Here is a 26,281-nt window from a genome sequence, read left to right on the forward strand (position 1 = left end):
GCAAAGATGATGATGATATTGGATTTATAGGGGAGGGACGGTGGCTCAGTGGTAGAGCATCTGATTGGGAAGCAGAAGGTCCCAGGTTCAATCCCTGGCATCTCCAAAAAAGGGTCCAGGCAAATAGGTGTGAAAAACCTCAGCTTGAGTCCCTGGAGAGCCGCTGCCAGTCTGAGAAGACAATACTGACTTTGATGGACCAAGGGTCTGATTCAGTATAAGGCAGCTTCATATGTTCATATATCCTGCCCTCCACTCCGAATCTCAGAGCGGCTCAAAATTTCCTTTACCTTCCTTCCCCCACAACAGACACCCTTTGAGGTAGGTGGGTCTGAGAGAGCTCTGACAGAAACTGCCCTTTCAAGGACAACCTCTGCCAGAACTATGGCTGACCCAAGGCCATTCCAGCAGGTGCAAGTGGAGGAGTGGGGTTCTCCCAGATAAAAGTCCGCACACTTAACTACTACACCAAACTGGCAAGCTGTCACACAGAAGGAAGCAAGAGAGGGGGAAAAGGAAGCAGACCACAGTGAGATGTTCACGGGCATGAGAGGAGCCTTCTGGGGGCCTAATGCGGCCCAAGACGACCAGCAAGCTTCCTTGCAGATCCCACTCTAACCTCCACACCACGCAGACTCTCTTGTATCCATTTCTATTCTTGGAACTGATACTTCTTTTAAACATTTTCAGAGATATAATTTACTCACAAAGATCCAGTTGTGATATCTGGAATATATATGCATCAGGTTCAGGCAAAGAGAGTCTGCGTGGTGTCGAGGTTAGAGTGGGATTTGGAAGGAAGCTTGCTGGTGATCTTGGGCCAATCACATACTCAGCCTAATAATGGAGTTGTTGTGTGGATAAAATGAAGGAAAGGGAAATGAGGTAAGTCGCTTTCAGTCCCCACTGAGGAGAAAGGCAGGGAATAAGTGAAGTAATTAAATAAGCATTCTAATCTCAAGGGATTTATATCAAGCTAAGAAAGCAAAAGATTTCATCATAAAAGCTTTATAAGAATCTGTGCTAGCAGAAGTTCAGAAAGCAATGACTAGTAGGAGGGATGCTACAAAATTATAAGTACACAGCAGAACTTAAGTCAGGGTGTTTTTTTGTAGCAGGAACTCCTTTGCATATTGTGGACAATCCTCCAAGAGCTTCCAGTAGTCCCTGTAAACACTTGAAGGATTGACTACATAACAGGGGTGTGGCCTAATATTCAAAGGAGTTCCTGCTACAAAAAACAAGCACTGGAACTTGTAGAGATGGATTGACTCAATAACAGCCATGGCCTTCAATATGCAAAATCTGAACGAGTATTAACGATAGGACATTTTGGAGATTATTCATTCATATGATTCGCTAAATCAGAAGCAACTTGACGGCACATAACATGCATACCTTCTCCATGCTTTGCAGACCTAACAATAAGGGCTTTTTTTAGCAGGAACTTATTTGCATATTAGGCCACACCCCCTTGATGTAGCCAATCCTCCAAGAGCTCACAGGGCTCTTAGTACAGGGCCTACTGTAAGCTCCAGGAGGATCTGCTGCAGTAGGGGGGAGTGGCCTAATAGGCAAATGAGTTCCTGCTAACAATATAACCCCAAGACACATTCATTCCAGAAGGCCTCTGAAGGAATTCAATCATGCCTGAGATTTTAACATTGCTGTGCTTTTATCGGTCTTCTTTATTGTGATTATATTTTATGTTTTTATTCTAAGCAGGACTATGTGTTTGTTTTGAACACGAAGGGAGTATGTAAATTTTATGGCAGAGGTAACCAATTTGTGGCAGCTGCCATAAAAATATTCAAAGCCAAAGTGATTTCACAACTTCTGTATGGCATCCCAATCTGGATTGGATCGTATGAAGGTGCTATCGAACGTGTCCAATCCAAATTCTTGCGTAACATTCTGGGCATGCCAAAATGTGTCCCATATGCAGTTATCTGCTTAGAAACTGGCATGTTTTAATGGTTACTAGTGCATGGCTCATGACCTTCAAATTCTGGCTACGCTTGCACTACAACTCTGAACCAGGGAGCTGTATCTCTCAAACGCTCTCTGAATTTAATTTGTCAAATTGGTCAGCAAATATTGAGAGAAAATCAAAGCAATGGGTTTATCCTTAGAACTATTGTCCATGCTGTCCTTCACCACCGCAGTCCAGCAAATTAAAAACAGGTTGCTAGATATTGAGCGCCAAGACCTATACGGTCTGGCTAAGAAAACTTGTTCCCCACCGAGTTTTGAGATCTCTCTTAGTACTGGGAAAATGGCCTCATATCTCTCCGTCTTGCAGGTGCCACAGCAGCGTAGAGCTTTTTCCCTTGCCAGATGCAACGCCATGCCCTCTGCCATTCTTTATGGCAGATTTCACAAGACAGCCTACTCAGTCAGTTACTGTCTCTGTAAGCAAAAATGTGTGCAGTCAGTTACTCATATTCTTCTTTATGGTAATTTGCATATAGATCTTCGTCACAAGTATTTACATCCTCTTTTAGTTAGCATGGTTGATTGTTCTGATGCACTTAAGGTCTATAGTCTTTTGAACGATACTTCATCTAGTATCATCTGAGAAAGTGGCTAAGTTTCTTTATTCTGTTTTAAAGGCACGCCAGAGGATCTCATAGAAATAGTTTATGTTTATGCTCTTCCTGATGTATATGTATGCAATCGTTCCATTTTATCTTTTTTTTTAACCAATTTGCTCTGATATATATATATCTATATATTTTATGCCAATAAAGGCTAACTTGACTTGAACTCACTAAATTAAGACTGACTTTTTCCGTTCAGCTCCCTTGTTTGTTACAATGAAATTCAAAAAAAGGAGTACTAGCATTTCGGGAATGCAGTACAGAGAACAGCAGTGCTGCATATCTGACAAATATGTTTACAGACAATGGACTGGATCCAAAGCTGAAATTAAAGAACAGGTTTTGTAGTAAACAGAAGAAAGTGCATTATTTGGACGGAACAGTCTCACACAGTCAGAACAGGACTACCAACATATCCGGATACCAATTTAAACTTTCTGACATTTAAATACTGAACTCTGTAATACGGTCAAATCATTACAGCTTATTAACTATGGCCAAAATATTCACCTTTAAACAATAAACATATCCTTGAAAATAGGTTGGAAACACATCACTTGTCAGATTCAGGGCATTTTTGTAGCAGGAATTCCTTTGCATATTAGGCCACACACCCCAGATGTAGCCGATCCTCCAAGAGCTTATAGGGCTCTTAGTACAGGGCCTGCTGTAAGCTCCAGGAGGATTGGTTACATCAGGGGTGTGTGGCCTAAGATGCAAACGAGTTCCTGCTACAAAAAAAGCCCTGAGAGATCCAATTCTGAACCTGACCACAGAATGCAGATTTTAAAATCCACACAATGAGACTATGTTCAGATAAGGGGAAGTTTTCTACAAACCTAGGAAAGCCTCCATGTTTGCACAAAAATCCCAAAAGCAGAAAAGCTGGGGAGAGGGGACTTACAATGGCCCCCAAATGGAGAATAGTTTCCACAATCTTGGGAAATCTCACAAGATCACGGATGGTATTGAGAAGTTGTCTAGCAACCCCAGCAGTAGAGACTTTGAGACTTCAAAGGAACTTTAAACTTTACTTTACTTTATTCGATTTATATCCCGCCCTACCCCACTGCAAGAAGAAGGGGAGAAGAAGATGATATTGGATTTATATCCCACCCTCCACTCCAAATTTCAGAGTCTCAGAGTGGTTCACAATCTCCTTTACCTTCTTCCCCGACAACAGACACCCTGTGAGGTAGGTGGAGCTGAGAGAGCTCTCCCAGAAGCTGCCCTTTCAAGGACAACACTGTGAGAGCTATGGCTGACCCAAGGCCATTCCAGCAGGTGCAAGTGGAGGAGTGGGGAATCAAACCCGGCTCTCCCGGATAACAGCCCGCGCACTTAACCACTACACCAAACTGGTGAAGCAACAACAGAATGAGGGAGCAAAAGCAGCAGTGGGGCAGGAAAAGGAGAGTGAAAAATAGCAAGAAGGGGAAAACCCAGAAAGCGCCAATCTTTTGGGTGGCCAGAAAAGGCCGGCTAGCGGCAAGAACCTTGCCCTGGGCATTCTGTGTTCCACTTCTCCTGCCACCCCCCAGCCTACTGATGCAGCTACTGAGAGCAGCTGCATGAGAAGTGATGCACCAATTGCCCAAGACAGGCCTTTCAACTGTCCAGCTTATCTTGGAGGAAGAGACTGAGGGGAACATAGAGATAATATGAGGCAGCTGGGATTTACATACATTCGCAATATGTCAAGTCCCCAGCAGTTCAATTTTCAGAGGAAGTCCATTGCAAGAAAAGCTGTTTATTGATACATGACAGGTCAGAGCAAGACGACCCTTGCAAAAACTGGCTATGCCGGATCCCTGCCCTCTACTTATAGTTCAGATGTAAACCATTACACATTCAAATCTACGGCACAAAATGAGTAATTCCTCCCCCAGAGTTCTTTCCCAGGCCCCTTGCAGGTGCTAGCATAATCAGGCAGGAACGACCTTGGCCATCCCTGAGACTAGGCAGAAAGAATGCTTCATTTGTTACATAGAGATAGGAGCAGTGCAAAGCAGAGACAACAGAAGTCAAAGCCCTCCCAGGCTAATGACAAGGGTCCTCTTGACATACTATAAGTCTCCCATGCTTCTCATTATCTAATGCTGTTAAGTGTCCAATGGAATAAACTTTTTCATCGTACATATTCTGAACATATAGTGGTCAACAGGGCCTTTTTTTTTGTAGCAGGAACTCATTTGCATATTAGGCCACACACCTCTGATGTAGCCAATCCTCCAAGTACAGGGCCTACTGTAAACTCCAGGAGGACTGCCTACATCAGGGATGTTTGGCCTAATATGCAAAGGAGTTCCTGCTACAAAAAAAAGCCCTGGTGTTAAAAAAGCAATTTACTCATTACAAGAGAGAAAAAGTTTCATAGGGTTTTTCCCGTTTCCCAAGCCTTAATTTTTCTGACGAAATTTTACCAAGAGCCCTTAGACATTCCTGAGCTCCCCACACCCCACACACCCCTTTTGATTCACAAATCCACAGAGGAAGTGGTTAGGCCAACGGACAGCAAATGGCCTGTATTCACTGAGCGAGTTTGGTAACAGGGTGGGGATTTGATATTTCCCTCCCTCCCTCCCTGACAGGTCTTTAGTAGTATCTGTCTGACCCAGCTGGTAATAGGAAGAAGAAAAGAAAGAATTCAAGCCAGAAACAGCAGGGGTGTGCCACATAAAGGAAGATGTCCTATTGCAGGCTGCCTGAGTTTTCATGCCCTGAACAAGAAATTTAGCTTTAAAAAGTAATGTTTTCTAATATAGAATCCGTTAAAAAATTTAGTAACCAAAATACCTGGATGAGAATCATTCCACTGTTGCATAAGGGGTTTAATCTATTTCTTTCTAGCCTCATTATACCGTGGACGTATTCCAACAAAACACAGGTCACAGTTTCCATCTTGCCTAAATCACAACTGCAGCACCTATCTAAGAATGATCTCCCTAACTTATGTCCTTCAGAAATTGCAGAGGATAGCGCATTTAATCTTGCAAGCATAATGGCTCATCTATTTCTTGGAACTGTGAGACCAAACGGACGTTTTGGTATTGCAAAGAGCAGTGGGATACCCATACAGAGAGAAGAACAAACACATCTAACTTGTCAGATGGTAATATTATTATCAGTCTCCATAATTAGATGCTTAATAGTCCGACAAGAGAAAGGCCATCTAATGCCAAAATGACATTCTCTGGACTCCCCAAAATGTTCAGCTTTTCTCCTATAGTCTGATTCTATGAACTGAAGAAGTTATCTGTTTTCACACAATATAATCCTCCGAAAACATTATTTTGAGTTTCAGATTTCAATGCCAATGGCCAGGCTCCAGCTTCAGCAGAATGCTGACACAGTTCCAATCAAAACAAATGTTGGCATCCCACAGGTGTGGCAGAGAAACTGCATTAATGGTTGATCTATAGTTTCATTTATCTTACATACCTAGGCTGCTGTGCCGTGATAACTGAGACAATACTGTAGCATTGAACGCTATAATCACTGAAGGAAGATACTTCTAGTGTCCTGGCCACACTGATGGACCTCCTGGTGGAACCTGGGTTTTTAGCCACTGCGTGACACAAGAGTGTTGGACTGGATGGGCCACTGGCCTGATCCAACATGGCTTCTCTTATGTTCTTACTGTCCACCTTTCCTATAGGAAAAAAAATGCTTTATTGCTGCATTAGAGCAAGTCGCTGATGCTATCACAGCCTTGCACTGGAGTTTCCAAGTTAGATGGATACTCCTGGATATCTAAAGGACATGGCTTGCTCTAATTCGTTATCATCTAACATCCATTTATAACTTAGAATTCTTCTCTCTTGTAAACACCAGTACCTTTGACTTTACAAAGTTGACTGTTAGACCTTGTTTTTGACAGCAGAGAAGGATCATATTAAGTCTCTGTAGCCCAATTAGAACTGCATCATAAGCATATAATAAAATAGGTATTTCTAGAGCCCCACTCTTTGGCAGGTGGAATTGGTCTTGATAGAAGAGCCATCAGGCGTCCTTGCTTAACTCCAGATTGCAAGATAATTTTTTCTGTTATTTGCATCATAAGCATATAATAAAATAGGTATTTCTAGAGCCCCACTCTTTGGCAGGTGGAATTGGTCTTGATAGAAGAGCCATCAGGCGTCCTTGCTTAACTCCAGATTGCAAGATAATTTTTTCTGTTATTTGCTCCTCTGGCACACATCTGACCTGGGTTCTTAGATTATCATACAAAAACTGTATCAGCCACAGCAATCTAAAGTCGATTGTGGTTTTCTTAAGTTTTTGCCATAGACATGCTATAGGGATCAAATGTAGATTACAAATCCATGAAGGGCACGAATAACTTTCCCCCAGCAGAGTGAGTATATTTTTCTGCTAAGTGGCTTAGAATACAGCAATCAATGGCTGAGGCTCCCTGTCTGAATCCTGCCTGCTCTGTTCCCAGAACAGATTCTGAATTTATCCAATCAATTAGCTTACAATACAAATAAAATGCATATACTTTACTGATCACTGGTTAACAGGCTAATTGGCTGGTAATTACTTGAATCTGTTCCTTCACCTTTCTTAAATATAGGATGTGTTTCCAATGTTCCAGGATTTTATGTTCCAGAATTTTATCTATCAAATTGATTCTGGTAAATAGAGGTATTAATAAAGTACTCCACTACTGTGGATTGCTCTTAAACAGGGGTGGCCAAACCTACCTAACTAAGAGCCGCATAGAATAAACGTCAGACATTTGAGAGCCTCAAGACATGAACATCAGATGTTTGAGAGTTGCAGGACGGACGGACGGAAGGAAGGAAAATAGATGAGAGAGAGAGAGAGGTGAAAAGAAAGCAACTTTAAAAGCATTCTTTAATCTGCCAGCTTGCTCGGCTTGGAGAAGTAATTTAAAAAGACAAATGCCTTCTCCAAACTGACTGATGGGGCAGTGGGGGTCTTGAAAGCCACAGAGTAAGTGTGAAAGAGCCACATGTAGCTCCCTAGCCACAGTTTGGCCACACCTGCTCTTGAATATTTCAGCAGGTATTAGGTCTATTCCTGGGGAGATTTGTCCAGTTTCAAACATCTTATCAAGACTGATATTTCTTTGGATGACACCGGTGGTCATTTAGATATGCTACGTTCCTCTTCTAAAATGACCTCAGAATCAGCTGCCTGTTTGGTAAATATATTACAGAAATAAGTTTGCAATTGTCAGCTGATATCCCAGAGCTCGGTAGGACATGTATACTAAGACCATCTGATTACAAGTTTCCAAAGACTCTGGTATCATTGTTCTTAGAGGTCTCTCTCAATTAGACTCTTCCAACCTTTTACTTGGAATTCATATTTTTTTCCTTCTTAATTATTGACATATAATTTTTCCTAAATTCAGCACCTCTATCAAGATAGCATGATCATTTGCATAGCAAAATCTTCTACGATGCTGCCGAATAGCCTAATATTCCTACACTCTTTATCAAACCACTGGTTTCTCTTAATTAAATGCTGGAATAGAGATACATTGGCAAGTCTGTTATTGCTGTTCAGTCGCACAGCCGAGTCCAACTCTTTGCGACCCCATGGACAAAGTCACGCCACCATCCTGTCTTCCACCATCCTCCGAAGTCTGCTCAAATTCGTGTTAGTTACATCAGTAACGCTGTCCAGCCATCTCATCTTTTGCCATCCCCTTCTTCTTTTGCCTTCTGTCTTTCCCAGCATCAGGATCTTCTCCAGTGAGTGCTTCCTTCTCATTTGGTGGCCAAAGTATTTGAGCTTCAGCATCTGACCTTCCAGGGAACAGTCTGGGTTGATTTTCCTTAGGACTGACTGACTGGATATTCTTGCAGTCCAAGGGACTCTCAAGAGTCTTCTGCAGCACCACAGCTTGAAAGCAGTTTGGTGTAGTGGTTAAGTGTGTGGACTCTTATCTGGGAGAACCAGGTATGATTCCCCACTCCTCCACTTGCACCTGCAGAAATGGCCTTGGGTTAGCCATAGCTCTGGCAGAGGTTGCCCTTGAAAAGGTAGCTGCTGTGAGAGCCCCCTCAGCCCCACCCACCTCATAGGGTGTCTGTTGTGGGGGGAGAAGATATAGGAGATTGTAAGCCGCTCTGATTCAGAGAGAAGGGCTGGATATAAATCTGCAATTCTTCTTCTTCTTCTTCTGTTCGGCCTTCTTTATGGTCCAGCTCTTACAGCCATACGTTACTACTGGGAATAACATCGCTTTGACTGTACAGATTTTTGTTGGCAGGGTGATGTCTCTATTTTTTATTATACTGCCTAGGTTTGCCATAGCGGTCCTCCCAAGGAGCAAAAGTCTTTTAATTTAAAAACATTGCCAATAATTCCCTGAGGCCCAGCAGCTGCATATAAACAGAATTAGATGGAGGAATTTTTGAACTTGAAGTCCAGCATTGTTTTGAATCTATGATTTGTCTAAAACATAGTGTTGTCTAAAACATGTGGCCCCGGGGGCTGAATCAGGCCCCCAAGCAACTGGCTGTCATCTGCTTCAATTTTCCTATCTCCTGCTTCCTTCTGCATAACAGCTTGCTTTGCAAGGCTTGCTCAATCGTGAAAAAAACCTATTTTCTCCATTGGGTGAAGTTCCTCCCTTGGGAAGGAAGGGGGAAAGGCAGAGCTTGTTTTTCCAAGCTCTCTCAACTGCACAGCGGAGCTACTGAGCCAAGTCTCTCTTCTTTCTACTGGCTGAGGCTCCTCTCCCTCCTGGTCTCCTGGGGAAGGAAGGAAAGAGCCACAGCTTCCTTTTCCCCATTCCCTGGATCCCATGGGAGAAATACAAATAAAGCACCTTTAAGACCAATGAGTGTTAACATTTTAAGCATGTTTTAAGGGTTTTTTTAAAAAATCTTTAATTGTGTCTGTGTCCTTTATAAAGTTTACATCTCTGCTACCTAATCTTAAATATGTATACACATGGCCAGGCCCGACATGGCCCAGCCTGACGTAGTCTGATTTCTGTCAGATCCAGCCCTCATAATAAAGTTCAACACCTCTGCTTTAGATCTCTAGTTGAAAAAAAAAAAAGAAAGGGGAAATTCAGCATCTATTGATAACTGTCCAACCTTTCTCTGAAAGAAAGCAGTATCATTGGGACCTATTCTTGCACCTAAATGGCCAGCTGCTATCAAGAGTCGAGAAGGATATTCTCCGATTAAACCATCTCTAAAATATTAAACTTCTCCCAGCTCCTCTCTTCTAAGCAGATGGGGGGAGGTACACTGATACCACAGTGCATGCAGTAGTTTTGAATATCGGAATAGCTATTGCAAATGGGTGGCAACAGGGTTATCAACCCCAGCCTCTCTATATTGCTCTAACAAAACTAAAAGTAGCAGGGAAACGCATTTAAAAATTAATGAGAAAACAAGAAAGCAGATTAATAAACTTGTTTCTCTCCAAAGTGTGTATACACACAAAAGCTTATACCCAGGATTAAACCTTGTTGGTTTTAAAGGTGCCGCTGCACTCCAACGTTGTTCTAAGAAAAAATAAGACCATGGAAAGGGAAGGAAGAACGTCTGTTGAATGTTTTGGAAAAACTGCTTTGGTGGAACACAGCTTGAGATACATCTCTCTGCCTGGTTTGATAATCAACCACGGCCATTAATTAACGATAAAAAGGTAAAGGTAGTCCCGCTGTGCAAGCACCAGTCGTTTCCAACTCAGGGGTGACGTCACATCACGATGTTTTTATGGCAGACTTTTTATGGGGTGGTTTGCCATTGCCTTCCCCAGTCATCTGCACTTTCCCTCCAGCAAGCTCGATACTCATTTTACCGACCTCGGAAGCAAGGAAGGCTGAATCAACCTGGAGCCGGCTACCTAAACCCAGCTGCCACTGGGAACAATTATATAGGGAACAAATAAGCTGAGTTAAGAGAACAGAATTTGGGGATTTGATCCAATACTCTAACTCAGGGTTCCCCTTCTTGGTGGCCATGAGCATCAAGAAGCCTGTTGAGCTTTTCATACAGTTGGTGAGGCAGGGTTTCCCTCATTCAAATAAAAGCTTTCCCCTGGAGGACAGGAAGAAGAAATGCAAGGTATTTGTGTTTTAATTAACAGATGGCAGCCGCTAAGAACTGGGTCTCCATTCAACAAACGCATAGAAAAATGCAAGGTCCTGAAGCCCTCTACATCTCTGAACTTCTGCAGACATGGGTACCTCCAGCTATCTTCAAAAGGTGTCCTGTACCACCATCTGGTGGAGAACACACAAATACAACAGTCTCATCTTTCCAAGCCGTATTTTGCAAGATGCTGCAAACATAATTGCTGTTAAAAGTGTGGGATTTTCTGAGAACCTACAAAATACTACAGGTTTGCTCATTTTATCATGTATTAAAACTATGCAGGTGCCCCTCTCGTACACCACAGGATGTTTAAATAGCAGCTTACGCATGGAGGTCCTTTGCTTCCCTTTCACCTGAAGAAGTGCATGCAGCCCATCTTTGTGCATCTTTACTGGAAATTAAGTTCTGGTGAATTCAGTGGGACTTGCTATCTAGTTAGCGTGTATAATATTAACTTTTCGATAGTGTTCATAAGCAAAGAAGAGAGAAAGTGGGGTGGGGGGAGAGAATTAAAAATATCAGAAACAGAGTAATTTAAAATTGGGTGCACACAATTCTAAACAAAAAAAATCCTTCCTTTATACTCCACCTTAATCACTAATGGCACACCAAACGGCTTGCAACATTCTCTTCTCTTCCACTTCATCCAAAACAACCCTGTGAAGTAGGTTAAGCTGAGACTGTGTGAATGGCCCAAGGTCACCCAGAAAGCTTCCATGGCAAAGTGAGGATTTGAACCTGAGTCTCCCAGACCCTAAAATGACATTCTACCACATTGGATATTGGGGAGGGAAAAAAACAAATTACAAACTTCATGAGCCTAATGGATTACAGTTTTCATTTATACAAAGATCAGTGTTTTCACAGGATGCCCTGCATAGCAATGACTGATTCTGGTAACTGAATTTGGAGAACTGAAGAAGTATGCAACATGCTTCATACAGCAGTGCTATGTGGAAATGAAAATGTTTGCCTCTCAGGGTTATTCATACAGCAGCTGCTATGTGGAAATGAAAATGTTTGCCTCTCAGGGTTATTGTAGTGGCCTAGATCAACAGATTTCTTCTCATGAAATTACCACAAATCCAACTGCAGACATAACCCAATACAACTAACAGCATTGTTCTATCCTCCTCCAGCTTATTCCAACAACCAGGGCTTTTTTTTTCTGGAAAAAGAGGCGCTAGAATTCTCAAGAAGGAGAAACACATAGGGGCCCCTCATGAACTTTTAAACATTTTTTGAGAATTTTGTTTCCACAAAGAGGTTCCGCAACTCCGTTCCACCACATTCCTCCCAGAAAAAGCCCTTATAACTACCCTGTGAGGGAGGCCAGGCTGAGAGAGTATCTGGCCCACTGTAACCCAGCAAGATTCCAGGGCAAATTAAGAATTCAAACCTGGTTTTTCCAGAATCTCATTGACACTCTAACCACTATAGCACACTGGCTCTCAACTGAAAAATGCACATGAAAGGATAATCTGACCATGAAGAAAGCTCAGACTGGAGGGTCAATAAACAAAGCCATTAACACTCAAAAGCCATGCATTTGTAATCACACTTTAATTTAAAAAAACAACAACAACAACCCAATTTTGGATCCAGCCCTTTTTAATGCATTCACACTGGAAGCTTTTCCCCTTATAGCCCAGAGATTAAAGCATAGTTTTTCTGATTTACTTCAAACACATACATGCACTGGTTTCATACTTTGCCTTTCAAGTTTCTTGGTAATATGAGCTAAATGTAAAGAAGGAAGGCCTGGTCTGATGGCCGGTGGCATGGCATATACCAGGGGTGGCCAAACTTGCTTAACTTAAGAGCCATATAGCATAAACATCAGAAGTTTGAGAACCACAAGGCATAACTGTCAGATGTCTGAAAGCCAGACATGGAAGTCAGATGTTTGAGGGAGGGAGGGAAGGAAGGAAAAAATAGATGAGGGAGGGGTAAGAAAGCAACTTTAAATGCATTCTCCAAACTGGCTTGTCTTGGAAAAGAGATTTAAAGAGAGACCTGCCTTCTCCAAGCCGACCAACAGGGCAGTGGGGGCTTCGAGAGCCACACAATGAGTGAAAGAGCCACGTGTGGCTCCCGAGCCATAGTTTGGTCGCCCCTGGCACAGACATTTCCCCCACCAAGCTTTTTGTAACATTCCCAAGAAAAGGGGAAGAAAATGAGCTGCTAGCAAAGAAATGTATCATATTTACTCAGGAGTTCTAAGGAAGCCAGTAGTCACCATCGTAGACACGCCAGGAAGCCGTGGAAAGGTGCCACGAGCTCGAAACACGCGGGCGCCACGCTTTTCCCCACGTGCAGAATTCCCGCATAGCATCACCCAGCACAACCTCTCTCCTCCCCCCTTCTCTTTACCTTCTGGGGAGGCCCGGGCCAAGTCCTGACTCCTTCCTCCGCCGCTGCTTGCCCTAAGCCCCTGGCCGGCTGAGGCAGCTTCGGCGCCGCCAGGTGCAACCGAGACCGCTTCACCACTTTGCCCACCATGGCAACACAGTAGCGCCGCCCTACCCCCTCCGACCGGAAACCAGGTTGAAAAAGGCGGAAACGGGGCTGAGGACATATCATAAACCTTCCCCCCCGGAAACGCCGCGCGTTCTCTAAGGTTCCGCTTAGAACGTGTCGGACTGAGGCGTCGGCGGCTTGTTGCTATGGAGACTCCGCCGCGATGGCCACGCCCCCTGCAAACTGCAGCGCAAACGCTTTTCTTCTTCACGTTCCCTCAGAGGATGGGTCGGCAGGCTTGGGGGGCGGTTAGACCCCTTATGGCGGGCCTAATCCCAATCGGGCTCCCGTCTGTGGAATTAATTTTTAAATCCCTGAGTTTTCAGCACGGGTTTGCCCCCAAACAGGACTGTTTTGTTACAAATCCGTGCTAAAAGCTCGAAGTGGGGCCTATTTACAACCAGTGTTCCCTCTAAGCTGAGTTAGCGTGAGCGAGCTCACAGCTTTTTAGTCTCCAACTCACACATTTTTGCCTTAGCTCAGAAAGGATGGCCCCAGAGCACACTACTTTAATGCCAGTAGCTCAAAAGTAGAATTGTTGCTCACAAGAGCTTAGAGGGAACATTGTTTACAACCAGTGTTCCCTCTAAGATGAGCCAGTATGGTACAGTGTGAGCTAGCTCATAGTTTTTTAGCCTCTAGCTCATACATATTTGTCTTTGCTCAGAAAAAAACGGCCCCAGAGCAAACTAATTTATGCGGTAGCTCACAACTTTAATACCAGTAGCTCACAACTTCAATACCAGTAGTTCACAAAGTAGAATTTTTGCTCACAAGACTGCAGCTTAGAGGGAACATTGTTTACAACCAGTGTTCCCTCTAAGATGAGCTAGCATGGGACAGCGTGGGTTAGTTCACACTTCGTTAGTGTCCAGCTCATATATTTTTGTCTTCGCCCAGAAAAAAATGGCCCCATAGCAAACTAATTTATGCGGTAGCTCCTCACTTGAATGCCAGTAGCTCGCAAAGTAAAAATTTTGCTCACAAAACTGCGCAGCTTAGAGGGAGCATTGGTTACAACTGGTCTCCAGAATACAGAGATCAGTTTCCCTGGAGGAAAGGGCTGCTTTGGAATAGGACTTGTGTTATACCCTGGTGAGATCCCTCCCTGAAACCCACCTTCCCCAGGCTTAGAGTTGCTAGGTCTGTGTTGGAAAATACCTGGAGACTTTGGGAATAGATCCAGGAAAGGGTGGGGGGGGGTTAGGGGAGTAGAGATGCCTCAGCATGGTATAGTGCCATAGAGTCCACCCTTCAAAGCAGTAATTTTCTCCAGGGGAGCTGATCTCTGCCAGCTAGAGATCTGTTGTAAAAGCAGATCTCCATCTCCTGCCTGGAGGCTGGCAACCCTACCCCAGGTTGCACCCCTGCAAACCTTTAGGGATTTCCCAAACTGGAGTTGGCATGTCTTGCCAAAACTTTCCTAAAGCCATGCTGAAAATAGCCCCTTTTCCTCTCTGTCACTACAACCTCTGCATTTCGGACTCTGGCATTTTTAGGCTTTCTCCCTTGAGAAGAAAGAGGATTAAAGTTCAGGCCAAGCTATGAGGTGCTACTCCTGAATAAAGCTTTACCCAAGAAGGATAGCCAGCGGACCTGGAGAAAAATGTCCTGTCTCTTTTAATATTGCCTCAAAGGATTGTTACTTACCAGGTGGTATGATTTGCCTCCATGCCTAGGGTGGTTTGTACAGGTTAAGATGCTGTTAAAGAGGCCAGGACATTTTTGCTCTCCAGGCCGATTGGCAACCCACAGACCAAGATAAAAATGCCTTAGAATAAAAAAAATGAAAACCCATATTCCTTCCTCACAGCTTGACAGTTTTTAAAAAATCGAGTATATTTTTGCCCTGCCCTTCCTGTGGAAGCCCAGAGTATGGAACATTGTTCCCAGACTAAGAATGGTTTTGTTTGAAGGAGTAGACAAGGGCATTTTCTTGCAACTGTCGAGACAGCGTCGAGGTAACCAACAAGTTCTGCCACTTTCAAGACAATGGCCTGGGCAACCTCAAAGAGAATCCAGCACTTTGAGCAATTACAATGCTGTGCGCTTCCTGTCTCTCTACACACACTGCAACCATGCAGGGGTGGCCGGGGCATCACTCACCCTAGATGTGAGAAGGAGGTGAGAGCTGCATTGGTTATAATGTTATGTTCCTGTTTTGTGCTTCTCTTACATGCAGTGTGCTCTGGTATATTTAATGTAAGCCTGGTCTCAAGATAACTTGTTTTCCAGAAAGGGAAAAACTTTTATGCATATAGAAGGAAATCTGACAGTGTACTTGTGGGAGGAGGGAGACAGTGGGAGGACTTCTACTGCCCTGGCCCCACTAACGGGCCTCCTGATGGCACCTGGTTTTTTTGGCCACTGTGTGACACAGAGTGTTGAACTGAATGGGCCACTGGCTGGATCCAACATGGCTTCTCTTATGTTCTTAAAGGGGTGGAGAATGTCTTGTTTTCACTTGGCCACTTACTAGGGTTGCCAATCTCCAGGTGGGGGCGGGGGATCCCCGGGTTTCGGGGCCTCCCACCTGCTTCAGGGTCAACAGAAAGCAGGGAGGGGGGAGGAAATGTCTGCTGGGCACTCCATTATTCCCTATGGAGACCTATTCCCATAGGGCATAATGGAAAATTGTTTTGTGGGTATCTGGGGGCTCTGGGAAGCTGTTTTTTTGAGGCAGAGGCATCAAATTTTCAGCATAGCATTCAGTGTCTCTCCCCAAAATACCTCCCAAGATTCAAAATGATTGGACCAGGGGGTCTGATTCTAGGAACCCCAAAAGGAAGTGCCCCTATCCTTCATTTTTTCCAGTGGAAGGAAGGCATTTAAAAGGTGTGCAGTCCCTTTAAATGTGATGGCCAGAACTCCCTTTGGAATTCAGTTATGCTTGCCACAACCTTGCTCCTGGCTCCACCCCCAAAATCCCCCGGCTCCACCCCCAGAGTCCCCAGATATTTTTTAAATTGGTTTTGGCAGCTCTACCACTTACTCACTGGTTGTGGCTGTTTCTGTTCCATGTCTTTCTAAATCAGGGGTCAACAAAATGGTGCTCATGGCACCCACCAAGTTTTTCCCTCAAAAGTGGGTGGGGCTAGGTGGGGCTTTTGCCCAGAAAGGCTTCTGATTGGCCCCTGAAAATTTGATTGGATGTGCCACTTTTAAAAAAAACATTGCCTTTGCAGCAGCTGCCACCACAGCTCAGTAGTCTTGTTGTTGTTGGTCATTCAGAGGAACTGGCTGGCCACTGCGTGAGGCAGGATGCTGGACTAAATGAACCACTCCTCTGATACAGCAGGGCTCTTCTGGTGTTCTTATATTGTACTGATGTGTGTGTGTGTAAAAAAAGAAAGACAGATTTGGAACTGAGCAGCAGGAGAGTGAAGTCCAAGTACTCTGCAAAGTGCAATGTAAGCCATTTTGTGACTGGCTCTGCTCCTGCAACACTCACCACACTGTGTCAAAATTCCAAAGGTCCCCGAAAACTCAAAAAGGTTGGGGACCCCATTCTAAATCAAAACTGTCTACTGAAGTTATTACCAAAAAATCAGAAATTTGACCCATGTCAGGCATGAAAGTATGCATATTTATTAGTTTCCAGCTTCCAGATAGACCTGGAGATCATCTGGTATCATAAGTGATCTCCAGACTATACAGATCACTTTCCCTTGAGAAAATGGCTGCTTTGGAGGGTGGACTTAGGGTTGCCAGCCTCCAGATGGGGCCTGGAGACCTCCCGCTTTTACAACTGATCTCCAGCTGGCAGAGATCAGCTCCCCTGGAGAAAGGTGGACTCTATGGCATTGTACCCTGCAGAGATCAGCTCCCCTGCTTTGAAAGGTGGACTCTATGGCATTGTACCATGCTGAGGTCCCTCCTCTCCCCAAACCCCATCCTCTCCTGGATCCACCCCCAAAGTCTCTAGGTATTTTCCCTGGCAACCTTTGGTGGACTCAATGGCATTATACCCTGCTAAGCTCATCCCCCCTCTTCAAATTCTACCTTTCTCTGGGACCACCCCTAAATCTCCAGGAATTTCCCAACAGAGTTGGCAACCTTAAGTCTAAGTCACTACCTTTTTGCAGCATGTTTCTTTGGTTAACCCATGCTTCACAGGATGTATGTGCAAGGGTCATGATTCAGCATCCTTACTGGGCTGGCACATGATGAGGAGGCAGCCAAGAGATAGCCAATGAGTTATGCCCCTTTCAAGGCAAGCTCCAGGGTGGCCTCATCTTCATCTTGCTTTCTGAACAGTGAACCAGGCTGCAACCCTGGTGGTACTTTCCTGGAAGCAACTGCCATTTCATAACATGGGACTTCTTTCTGAGTAGACTTTAGGATTACTCCTCCAGTCTGCTGGTGAAAAAAAAAAGGAATTAAAAAAAAACACGTTAAATAAAGGGTCACTGCTGTAAAAGAGAATATCCAGCCTGGTCTGTGCAGAGGATGAAAACCTGGTACCCACAACTCAGCGATGAAAATTATGATGCAAAGAATTTATGCTATGGACAGTATAGTCTGGACACAAATTTGAAGAACCGCCCTGTTGGTTATTCAGAGGAACTGGCTGGCCATTGTGTGAGATAGGATGCTGGACTAGATGGACCATTCGTCTGATGTAGCAGGGCTCTTCTGATGTTCTTACGTTCTACTGGTGCGTGTGTGTGCAAAAAAAGAAAGACATATTTGGAACTGAGCAGTAGGAGAGTGGAGTCCAGGTTCTCTGAGTTGTAAAGTGCAAGTATCTGTCCATGCACTGAAAGAGCTGTAGTTTTCATAAGTGGCTAAGGGAAGATGGAAGAGCCCCATGGCGCAGAGTGGTAGAGCCCTCTGCTCACAACCTGAGTTTGATCCCAGTGGAAGCTGGTTTAGGTAGCCGGCTCGAGGTTGATTCAGCCTTCCATCCTTCCAAGGTTGGTAAAATGAGTACCCAGCTTGCTTGGGGGAAAGTATAGATGACTGGGGAAGGCAATGTCAAACCACCTTGTAAAAAGTCTGCCGTGAAAACATTGGGAAAGCAACGTCACCCCAGAGTTGAAAACGACTGGGGCTTGCATAGGGGACTACCTTTACCTTTTTAAGGGAAGATGGAAACAACTCCTTCACCAGAGCAGTATAGTGGAGAGGGCTGTTTTCCATATCATCATATTGTGTTGGAAAATACCTGGAGACTGTGGGGGTGGATCCAGGAGAGAGCAGGGCTTGGTGAGGGAAAGGCCCTCAACATGGTACAATGCCATAGAGCCCACCCTTCAAACCAGCCATTTTCTCCAGGGAAGCTGATCTCTGCCAGCTGGAGATCACTTGTAAAAGCAGGAGCTGGAGATCGGGAGATCAGTTGTAAAAGTGGGGGATCTCCAGGCCCCACCTGGAGTCTGGCAACCCTACATCAAAATTTAGAAACCAAAATACTCTAGCCCCTCCCCCCCCAAGTATTTTATGTGGAAGCTCAGGTGCTTATACTTAATTTTTTAAAATTTTAATTATATCCTGCCTTTCTGTCCTAGAAAGAAGCTTTGCATAGGAAATCAGAATGTGCTGTCCTGTTGCTGAATAGATACCGTAGTTGACTTCGCAATGATAATTAGAGCCAAAAATCACATGGGTTGCATGTAGCCACAGAAATGAGAAAATAATTATTGGGGGCCAGGGGGCGGGACTCAGACTCAACTGTCAGCATTGGATTTGTGTGTGTGTGCTGACTCTGGAGGAAGTAGCCAGGTGGAGCACAGATGCATGTGTGTGGTGGGGGTGGGGGTAGGGAGTTAGAAAGCCCAACAATGAGCTTAGTTTCACTTTTTCAGCAAGGCTGAGAAGGAAGACGACTGTCTTGGGCTGCAGCTGAGGTAGGGTTGCCAACTTCATCTTGGAAAATTCCTGGAGATTTGGGGGTGAAGAAAGGAAAAGGTGGAGTCTGAGGAAGGGAGGGAACTTAGCAGGAATGCAATGCAAACGGAGTCCACCCCCTCCAAAGCTGCCGTTTTCTCCAGAGAAATTGATCTTTGTAGTCTGGAGATTTGTAATTCTGAAAGATCTCCAGGCTTCACGTGGAGGTTGGCAGCCCTCGATAGGTGGATCCAGAGCAATTTTCCCTCTAAGCTGCAGAGTCTTGTGAGCAAAAATTCTGCTTTGTGAACTACTGGCATTAAAGTGGTGAGCTGCTGCATCAATTAGTGTGCTCTGGGGTCATCCTTCCTGAGCTAAGACAAAAACGTCTGAGCTGGGGGCTAAAAATCTGGGAGCTAGCTCACACTAACTCAGCTTAGAGGGAACACTGATCCAGAGCTAGCTAGCTGTGAGCATCCTGTCCCCCACTGCCTGTGTAATTTAGTTGGATGTGGATTGAGGAGGCTTGAGTTCAAATCCTCATTTAGCAGTGAGTCTTATAGTCTATACCCTGTCATATTTTCTCAGCTTGACCTACCAGTTTCTCAGAAGCGATGTTGCACATTGGTACAATGCTGAAGAACCCCACATCATTTCCCCCTCCAGGTCATTTGTCAAGCACTGGTGGGGTATGGGGGGGAAGGCTGGAAGATCTCCCCTGTAGCAGGATGCCTCCCCCCACCACCACCCATTTTGGTGTGATCTTGCCAAAACCTGGTTTTGTACAGTCTTTCCAGAAAGTGTGTCCCTATGCTGTGTGATGATAAGGTGTGCGTTTTTGCAGTTCCTTCCCACGTCAATGCCATTTCCCTTTCTTCAGCTTCCCCTCTGCTGCTGTTATTTCCCCTCCACCACCAAAGGGCTGTTAAAAAATCAGCAATTGACATATCATTATAACTTTATATGATGGTAAGTACTAGGTCCTCTGGACTCCGTGTTTAAAGGGAAAGTAAGGCTCTATCCTTTTTATTGCTGAGGTATGCATTTCCCCTTATATCTCTGTTATGAAACCTGGCTAGTGAGTGACTTTAAAAACGAGCAAATGAAAGCTGGGAATTTAGAGGGACCTAGTAGACTGATCATTATGACACTAGAGCAATATGTCAGTTGCTTATTTCTTCTTTTAAAAAACTCCCTGTTGTAGGGTTGCCAGGTCTGTGTTGGAAAATATCTGGAGTCTTTGGGGGTGGATGTGGGAAAGGGCAGGTTTGGGGAGGAGCCTCAGCAAAGTACAATGCCATAGAGTCCACCCTTTAAAGCAGCCATTTTCTCCAGGGAAGCTGACCTCTGCCAACTAGAGATCAGTTGTAAAAGCAGGAGATCTCTAGGCCCTTGCTGGAGGCTGGCAACCCTACAGTCTGGTGGGATGGGGGGTGGTAGCTGTGAGGGGCTGTTGAAAGGGAAGTGTGGGGAAAACTGCTGTGGGGATGCTCCATTCTCACTGGAAATACCTCTGCATTCATAGTGGTAATGAAAGCCATATGGAGAATTGCCACTGTGCGGAAAATGCCTTAGAAATAATTTATTTAACTAGAGAATTTAAATTAAGAACATAAAAATAACCCTGCTGGATCAGACCAGTGGTCCATTTCAGGGGTCCCCAGCCACCGAGCCACGGACCAATACTGGTCTGTGGCCTGGTAGAAACTGGGCCAAGGAGCGAAGCGGAGGTGCCGCGCCACCCCCGCCTGCCCAGGACCCAGGTGGATGAAAGAGGCAGTATGGCCTCACTACGAGGCAGGGAGGCAGCCTCAGTTCGAGGCACAGCTGCCCCTCTGCCTCCTTCATTCGCCCTGGCCCCAAGCTGGCAGAAGGGTTTGCACTGCTGCAACCTTAGCCCAGCCTTCATTTATAGACCCCCGCCAATTAGCTGATCAGTGGGGGCCTTTAAATGGGAGGGGGAGGCAGATTGACCTTCTGCCGCCTGGCCACTTAGTGGGGAGGAGGCAGAAATAACCCCAGTCTCCCCCTATTTAAAGACTCCCATGGGAGTCAGGGATGGGGGGGGGGAGAGCAAAACCCTCAGTGCCACCCCCCCCCCCCACACACACACACCGATCCATGGAAAAATTGTCTTCCACAAAATCGGTCCCTGGTGCCAAAAAGGTTGGGAGCCACTAGTCCATCTAGTCCAGCATCCTGTCTCACACAGTGGCCAACAATTTCCTCTAGAGGGCCCAACAACAGAGAATCGAGGCCAAAACCTTCCCCTGTTGTTGCCTCCTGGCTCAAGCATTCTGGGGATGACTGCTTCTGAAGGCTCCCCTCAGTCACCATGGCTAGTAGCCACAATCGACCTATTCTTTGTGAATCTGTCTAATCTCCTTTTTAAAGCTTTCTGTGCCTGTGGCCATCACTACATCCTCTGGCAGCAGAATCCACATTTTGGTCACTCTGTGTAAAGAAGCAGTTCCTTTTATTCTGCAGTTTGAGGTAAATACTTCCTCACAGTGACTAACAAAAGTGTTAAAAGTGTAATAAAGTACATTTAAAAAGTACAATAAAGAACTCAGTTGCATTGTGAGCAGTTTAACACCTTATAGTGGATGGGCAAATTGGCAAGGGAGGTTTCTTTCTTTAATTAGCTGGCGTTAACTCACAAAAAGCCCTAAAAGACATGTATGGTGGGTATAGCTGCTAACTTGCTGGAGGAAAAATTGCCCTCCCCCCTACTTCAGAGCTATCAGAAAGTCGGGGGGGGGGGGAGATGTCTGCTGGACACTCCATTATTCCCTGTGGAGACCGATTCTCATAGAGTATAATGGAGAATTGATCCACGTAGGATATCTGAGACTGGGGGGGGGGCTTTTTTTGAGGTAAGAGGCACCAAATGTTCAGCATGGCACCTGGTGCCTTTCCTCAAAATACCCCCCCCCCCCCCAGTTTCAAAAATATTGGACCAGAGGGTCCAATTCTATGAGCCCCAAAAGAAGGTGTCCCCATCTAGGCCATCCTTCATTATTTCCAAATGGAGGGAAGGCGTTTAAAAGGTGTGCAGTCCCTTTAAATGTGATGGCCAGAACCCCCTTTGGAGTTCAATTGTCACAGCCTTGCTCCTGGCTCCGCCCCCAAAGTCTCCTGGCTCCACCTCTAAAGTCCCTAGATATCTCTTGAGTCGGACGTGGCAACCCTAGAATATCTCAGCCCATTGTGCTGGGGTTCACAGCATTTTAAAATTACCCCAGAAATGGCACTGATGATCCTGAAATGGCACTGGCATCTCTCGTGACCACCACAAGGATGCCATCGTATCTGGTTGGGCCCTCAGCTGCCCATTTCTGCACACTGAGGCTCTGTTAAAGAGACAGGACACATTTCTTGAGGCCTGTTGGCAGCCTTAATGGCAGAATGGGGTGAAGGTGATGTAGAGGCCCATCAGTGGCTATTAGCCACAGTGTGTGTGTGTGTGTGTGTGTATAATTTTTTTTGGCCACTGTGTGACACAGAGTGTTGGACTGGATGGGCCATTGGCCTGATCCAACATGGCTTCTCTTATGTCCTTATGTGACACAGAGTGTTGGACTGGATGGGCTACTGGCCTGGTCCAACATAGCTTCTCTTATGTTCTTATGTGACACAGAGTGTTGGACTGGATGGGCCACTGGCCTGATCCAACATGGCTTCTCTTATGTCCTTATGTGACACAGAGTGTTGGACTGGATGGGCCATTGGCCTGATCCAACATGGCTTCTCTTATGTCCTTATGTGACACAGAGTGTTGGACTGGATGGGCCATTGGCCTGATCCAACATGGCTTCTCTTATGTCCTTATGTGACACAGAGTGTTGGACTGGATGGGCCACTGGCCTGATCCAACATAGCTTCTCTTATGTTCTTATGCGACACAGAGTGTTGGACTGGATGGGCCACTGGCCTGATCCAACATGGCTTCTCTTATGTCCTTATGCGACACAGAGTGTTGGACTGGATGGGCCATTGGCCTGATCCAACATGGCTTCTCTTATGTCCTTATGTGACACAGAGTGTTGGACTGGATGGGCCACTGGCCTGATCCAACATGGCTTCTCTTATGTCCTTATGTGACACAGAGTGTTGGACTGGATGGGCCACTGGCCTGATCCAACATAGCTTCTCTTATGTTCCTATGTGACACAGAGTGTGGGACTGGATGGGCCATTGGCCTGATCCAACATGTCTTCTCTTATGTTCTTATGTAATTTTAGTGCTCTGAACTTCTTGTTACAAAGTGGGAGGGAAATGTCTGCTGGGCGCTCCATTATATCTATGGAGACTGGTTCCCATAGGGTATAATGGAGAATCAATCTGTGGGTATCTGGGGCTCTCTGGAGGGGCTGTTTTTTTGAGGGAGAGGCACCAAATTTTCAGCATATCATCCAGTGCCTCTCTTCAAAACATCCCTCCAAGTTTCAAAAAGATTAGATCAGGGGGTCCAATTCTGAGAGCCCCAAAAAGGCGCCCCTATCCTTCATTATTTCCAAATGGAGTGAAGGCATTTAAAAGGTGTGCAACACCTTTAAATGTGAGGGTCAGAACTCTCTTTGGAGTTCTTTTGTGCATGTCACACCCTTGCTCCCAGCTGCACCCCCAAAGTCCTCAGATATTTCTTGAGTCGGACCTGGCAACCCTGTGATGTCGCCATAAGTCAGCTGCAAGTTGAGGATACTTTACAGCTGCATTGGTTTGGTATTTCAGGAGATGTTTATTCACTGGTCAGGAGGTTTTGCTTAACTCCCACATGGGTTTCATCACTCAGGAAACAGTCATTTCTCATGTTGGGGTACTAGCATTTCACCATATATCTGCAGCAATTTGCTTCCTTCTCCACGGACAGCTGAAGTTTGCGGTGTAACTTGAGGGTAAGGTTGCCAAGTCCAGTTCAAGAAATATCTGGGAATTTTGGGGGTAGAGGCAGGAGACTTTGAGGGTGGAGCCAGTAGCAAGGGTGTGACAAGCAAACTTGAACAACAAAGGGAATTCTGGCCATCGAATTTAAGGGACTACACACTTTTTAAATGCCTCCCTTCCACTGGAAATAATGAAGAATAGGGGCACCTTCTTTTGGGGCTCTTTCTCATAGAAATGGACCCCCTGGTCCAATCTTCTTGAAATTTGGAGGGTGTTTTGAGAAGAGGCACTAGATGCTATGCTGCAAATTTGGTGCCGCTGCCTCAAAACAGTCTCCCCAGAGCCCCAGATACCCACAGATCAATTCTCCATTATACCCTATGGGAATCTATCTCCATAGGGAATAATGGAGTGCCCAGCAGACATTTCCCTCCCCCCCCCCAGTTTCTGATGACCCTGAAGTGGGGGGCGGGTCTCCAAACTGGGGGCTCCCCTGCCCCTTCCTGGGGATTGGCAACCCTAGTTGGATTAGATGCCCTGGTGGTCCCTTCCAACTCTATGATTCTACGAAAGACTCAAGTCTCGGGAACCTTCTTTTTTTTTAATGCTGCTTTGGAGATCAGGGAAGGGTTGCTGGGAAGAAGGCATTTTACGCTTCCTTGCTATCCTTCACAAATCAAAACGCCTCTCTAAAGCTGCTGTTGGCCCTTGCTGGGAAAAGCATGGGTTCTAAGACTGGACTCCAGTAATTGTTACCCTGATAACTTGTGTGTTTGCCTTGTGTGATCCTCCCCAGGCAAAGACCTCATTCACCTTATTTTCAAAGGTGCTTATTGACAGATGATAGTCACTGTAATAACTCCACAAGCACACCATGCCAGAACGATTGCAGGTTTTATTAGAACAAAGCAGAGCTTTTCCAGGCGTCTGCCAGAACACAAAACGAAACAGCCATCAACCAGCATACAAAAAAGAAACCAAACTGCAGCATATGCTTTTCTTGGCCCAAAGAGACCACAGGAAAATAACTAAGCCAGAGGTGGCCAAACTGTGGCTCGGAACCCACATGTGACTCTTTCTCACATATTGTGTGGCTCTCAAAGCCACAAAAGGGACACTTCTGCAAGCGCAAGCCAAGCCAGCCGGAGGCTTGGAGAATGCATTTAAAGTTGCTTTCTTTCCACTTCTCCCTCCCTCCCTCATCTCCCCTCCCTCCCTTAATTCCTTCCTGCTCTCAAACATCTGGCATTTATTCTATGTGCCTCTTTAAGCAAGTTTGGCCATCCCTGAACTAAGCAATTCAGTTAAGGAAACATGACCAAATTCACAACTTCTCACAATATAAGTTACCCTGAGAACAAGCCAGGCTGTTCACATATTGCAAGTAGTTTCAGTCACAACTAGGGTTGCCAAGTCCAATTCAATAAATATCTGGGGACTTTGGGGGAGGAGCCAGGAGCAAGGTTGTGACAAGCACAATTGAACTCCAAAGGTAGTTCTGGCCATCACGTTTAAAGGGACAGCACACCTTTTAAATGCCTTCCCTCCATTGGAAATAATGAAGGATAGGGGCACCTTCTTTGGGGGCACATAGAATTGGGTCCCCTGGTCCAGTCTTCTTGAAACCTGGAGGGTGTTTTGAGAAAGGCATCAGATGGTATGCTGCAAAATTGGTGCCTCTACCTCAAAAAGCAGCCAGATCCCAGAGCCCCAGATACCCGCAGATCAATTCTCCATTATACTCTGTGGGGATTGGTCTCCATGGGGAATAATGGCGTGCCCAGCAGACATTTCTGATGACCCTGAAGTGTGGGGAGGGCCTCCAAACTGGATATTCCCCTGTCCCCACCTGGGGATTGGCAACCCTAGTCACAACTCTGCTGACAGACTAAGCCATTAGTCACTGTGTTTCCGTGAGGAACTGTGAACTTTTGTCCTCCTCTTCTCTTCTTTCCCTACACCCCCTTAGAGCTTTGGCTGTTTCCGCTACAGGTTGTGAAAGCAGCAGTGAGCTGGGTGGGAGCATGCGAGGGTGGTGCCCGCATGCTCAGTCCTGAAGCTCCAGGCTGCAGCTCCCCCGTCCTTCCTCCCTCGCATTGGGGACAGAAGTGCAAACATGAGAAGCATCTTGTCATGTCCTCCTGCAGCCCGGCAACTCCACCCCCATAGCTGAGTTGTGGCTTAGCTGTGAAATTAGAAAAAGTCCCCTTAAAGGTCTAAAAGGGAGGCAGAAAAATGGAAGTGAATGATGCCACATTGAAAGCAAAGCTTAGCTCTGCTCCCATCCAGGGCCAGTCCTAGACCGTCTGGCACCCTAGGAAAGGCTAACTTCTGGGAGGGGGCCTGCACTGA

General features: G+C 45.5%; 1 protein-coding gene across 1 annotated transcript in view; it reads right to left on the reverse strand.

Moving 5' to 3' along the window:
- Positions 1-13,390, reverse strand: part of SLX9 (SLX9 ribosome biogenesis factor) — a 106,943-nt gene extending 93,553 nt beyond the window's left edge. Inside the window, exon 1 of the mRNA XM_060231491.1 lies at positions 13,067-13,390. Coding sequence (XP_060087474.1) covers positions 13,067-13,276 — 210 coding nt within the window. The 5' untranslated portion in view covers positions 13,277-13,390. The remainder of the gene's footprint in view (positions 1-13,066) is intronic.
- Positions 13,391-26,281: the final 12,891 nt, after the last annotated feature.

The sequence above is a fragment of the Heteronotia binoei genome, chromosome 1, assembly GCF_032191835.1.
Source record: "Heteronotia binoei isolate CCM8104 ecotype False Entrance Well chromosome 1, APGP_CSIRO_Hbin_v1, whole genome shotgun sequence".
NCBI classification, from domain to species: Eukaryota; Metazoa; Chordata; class Lepidosauria; order Squamata; family Gekkonidae; genus Heteronotia; species Heteronotia binoei.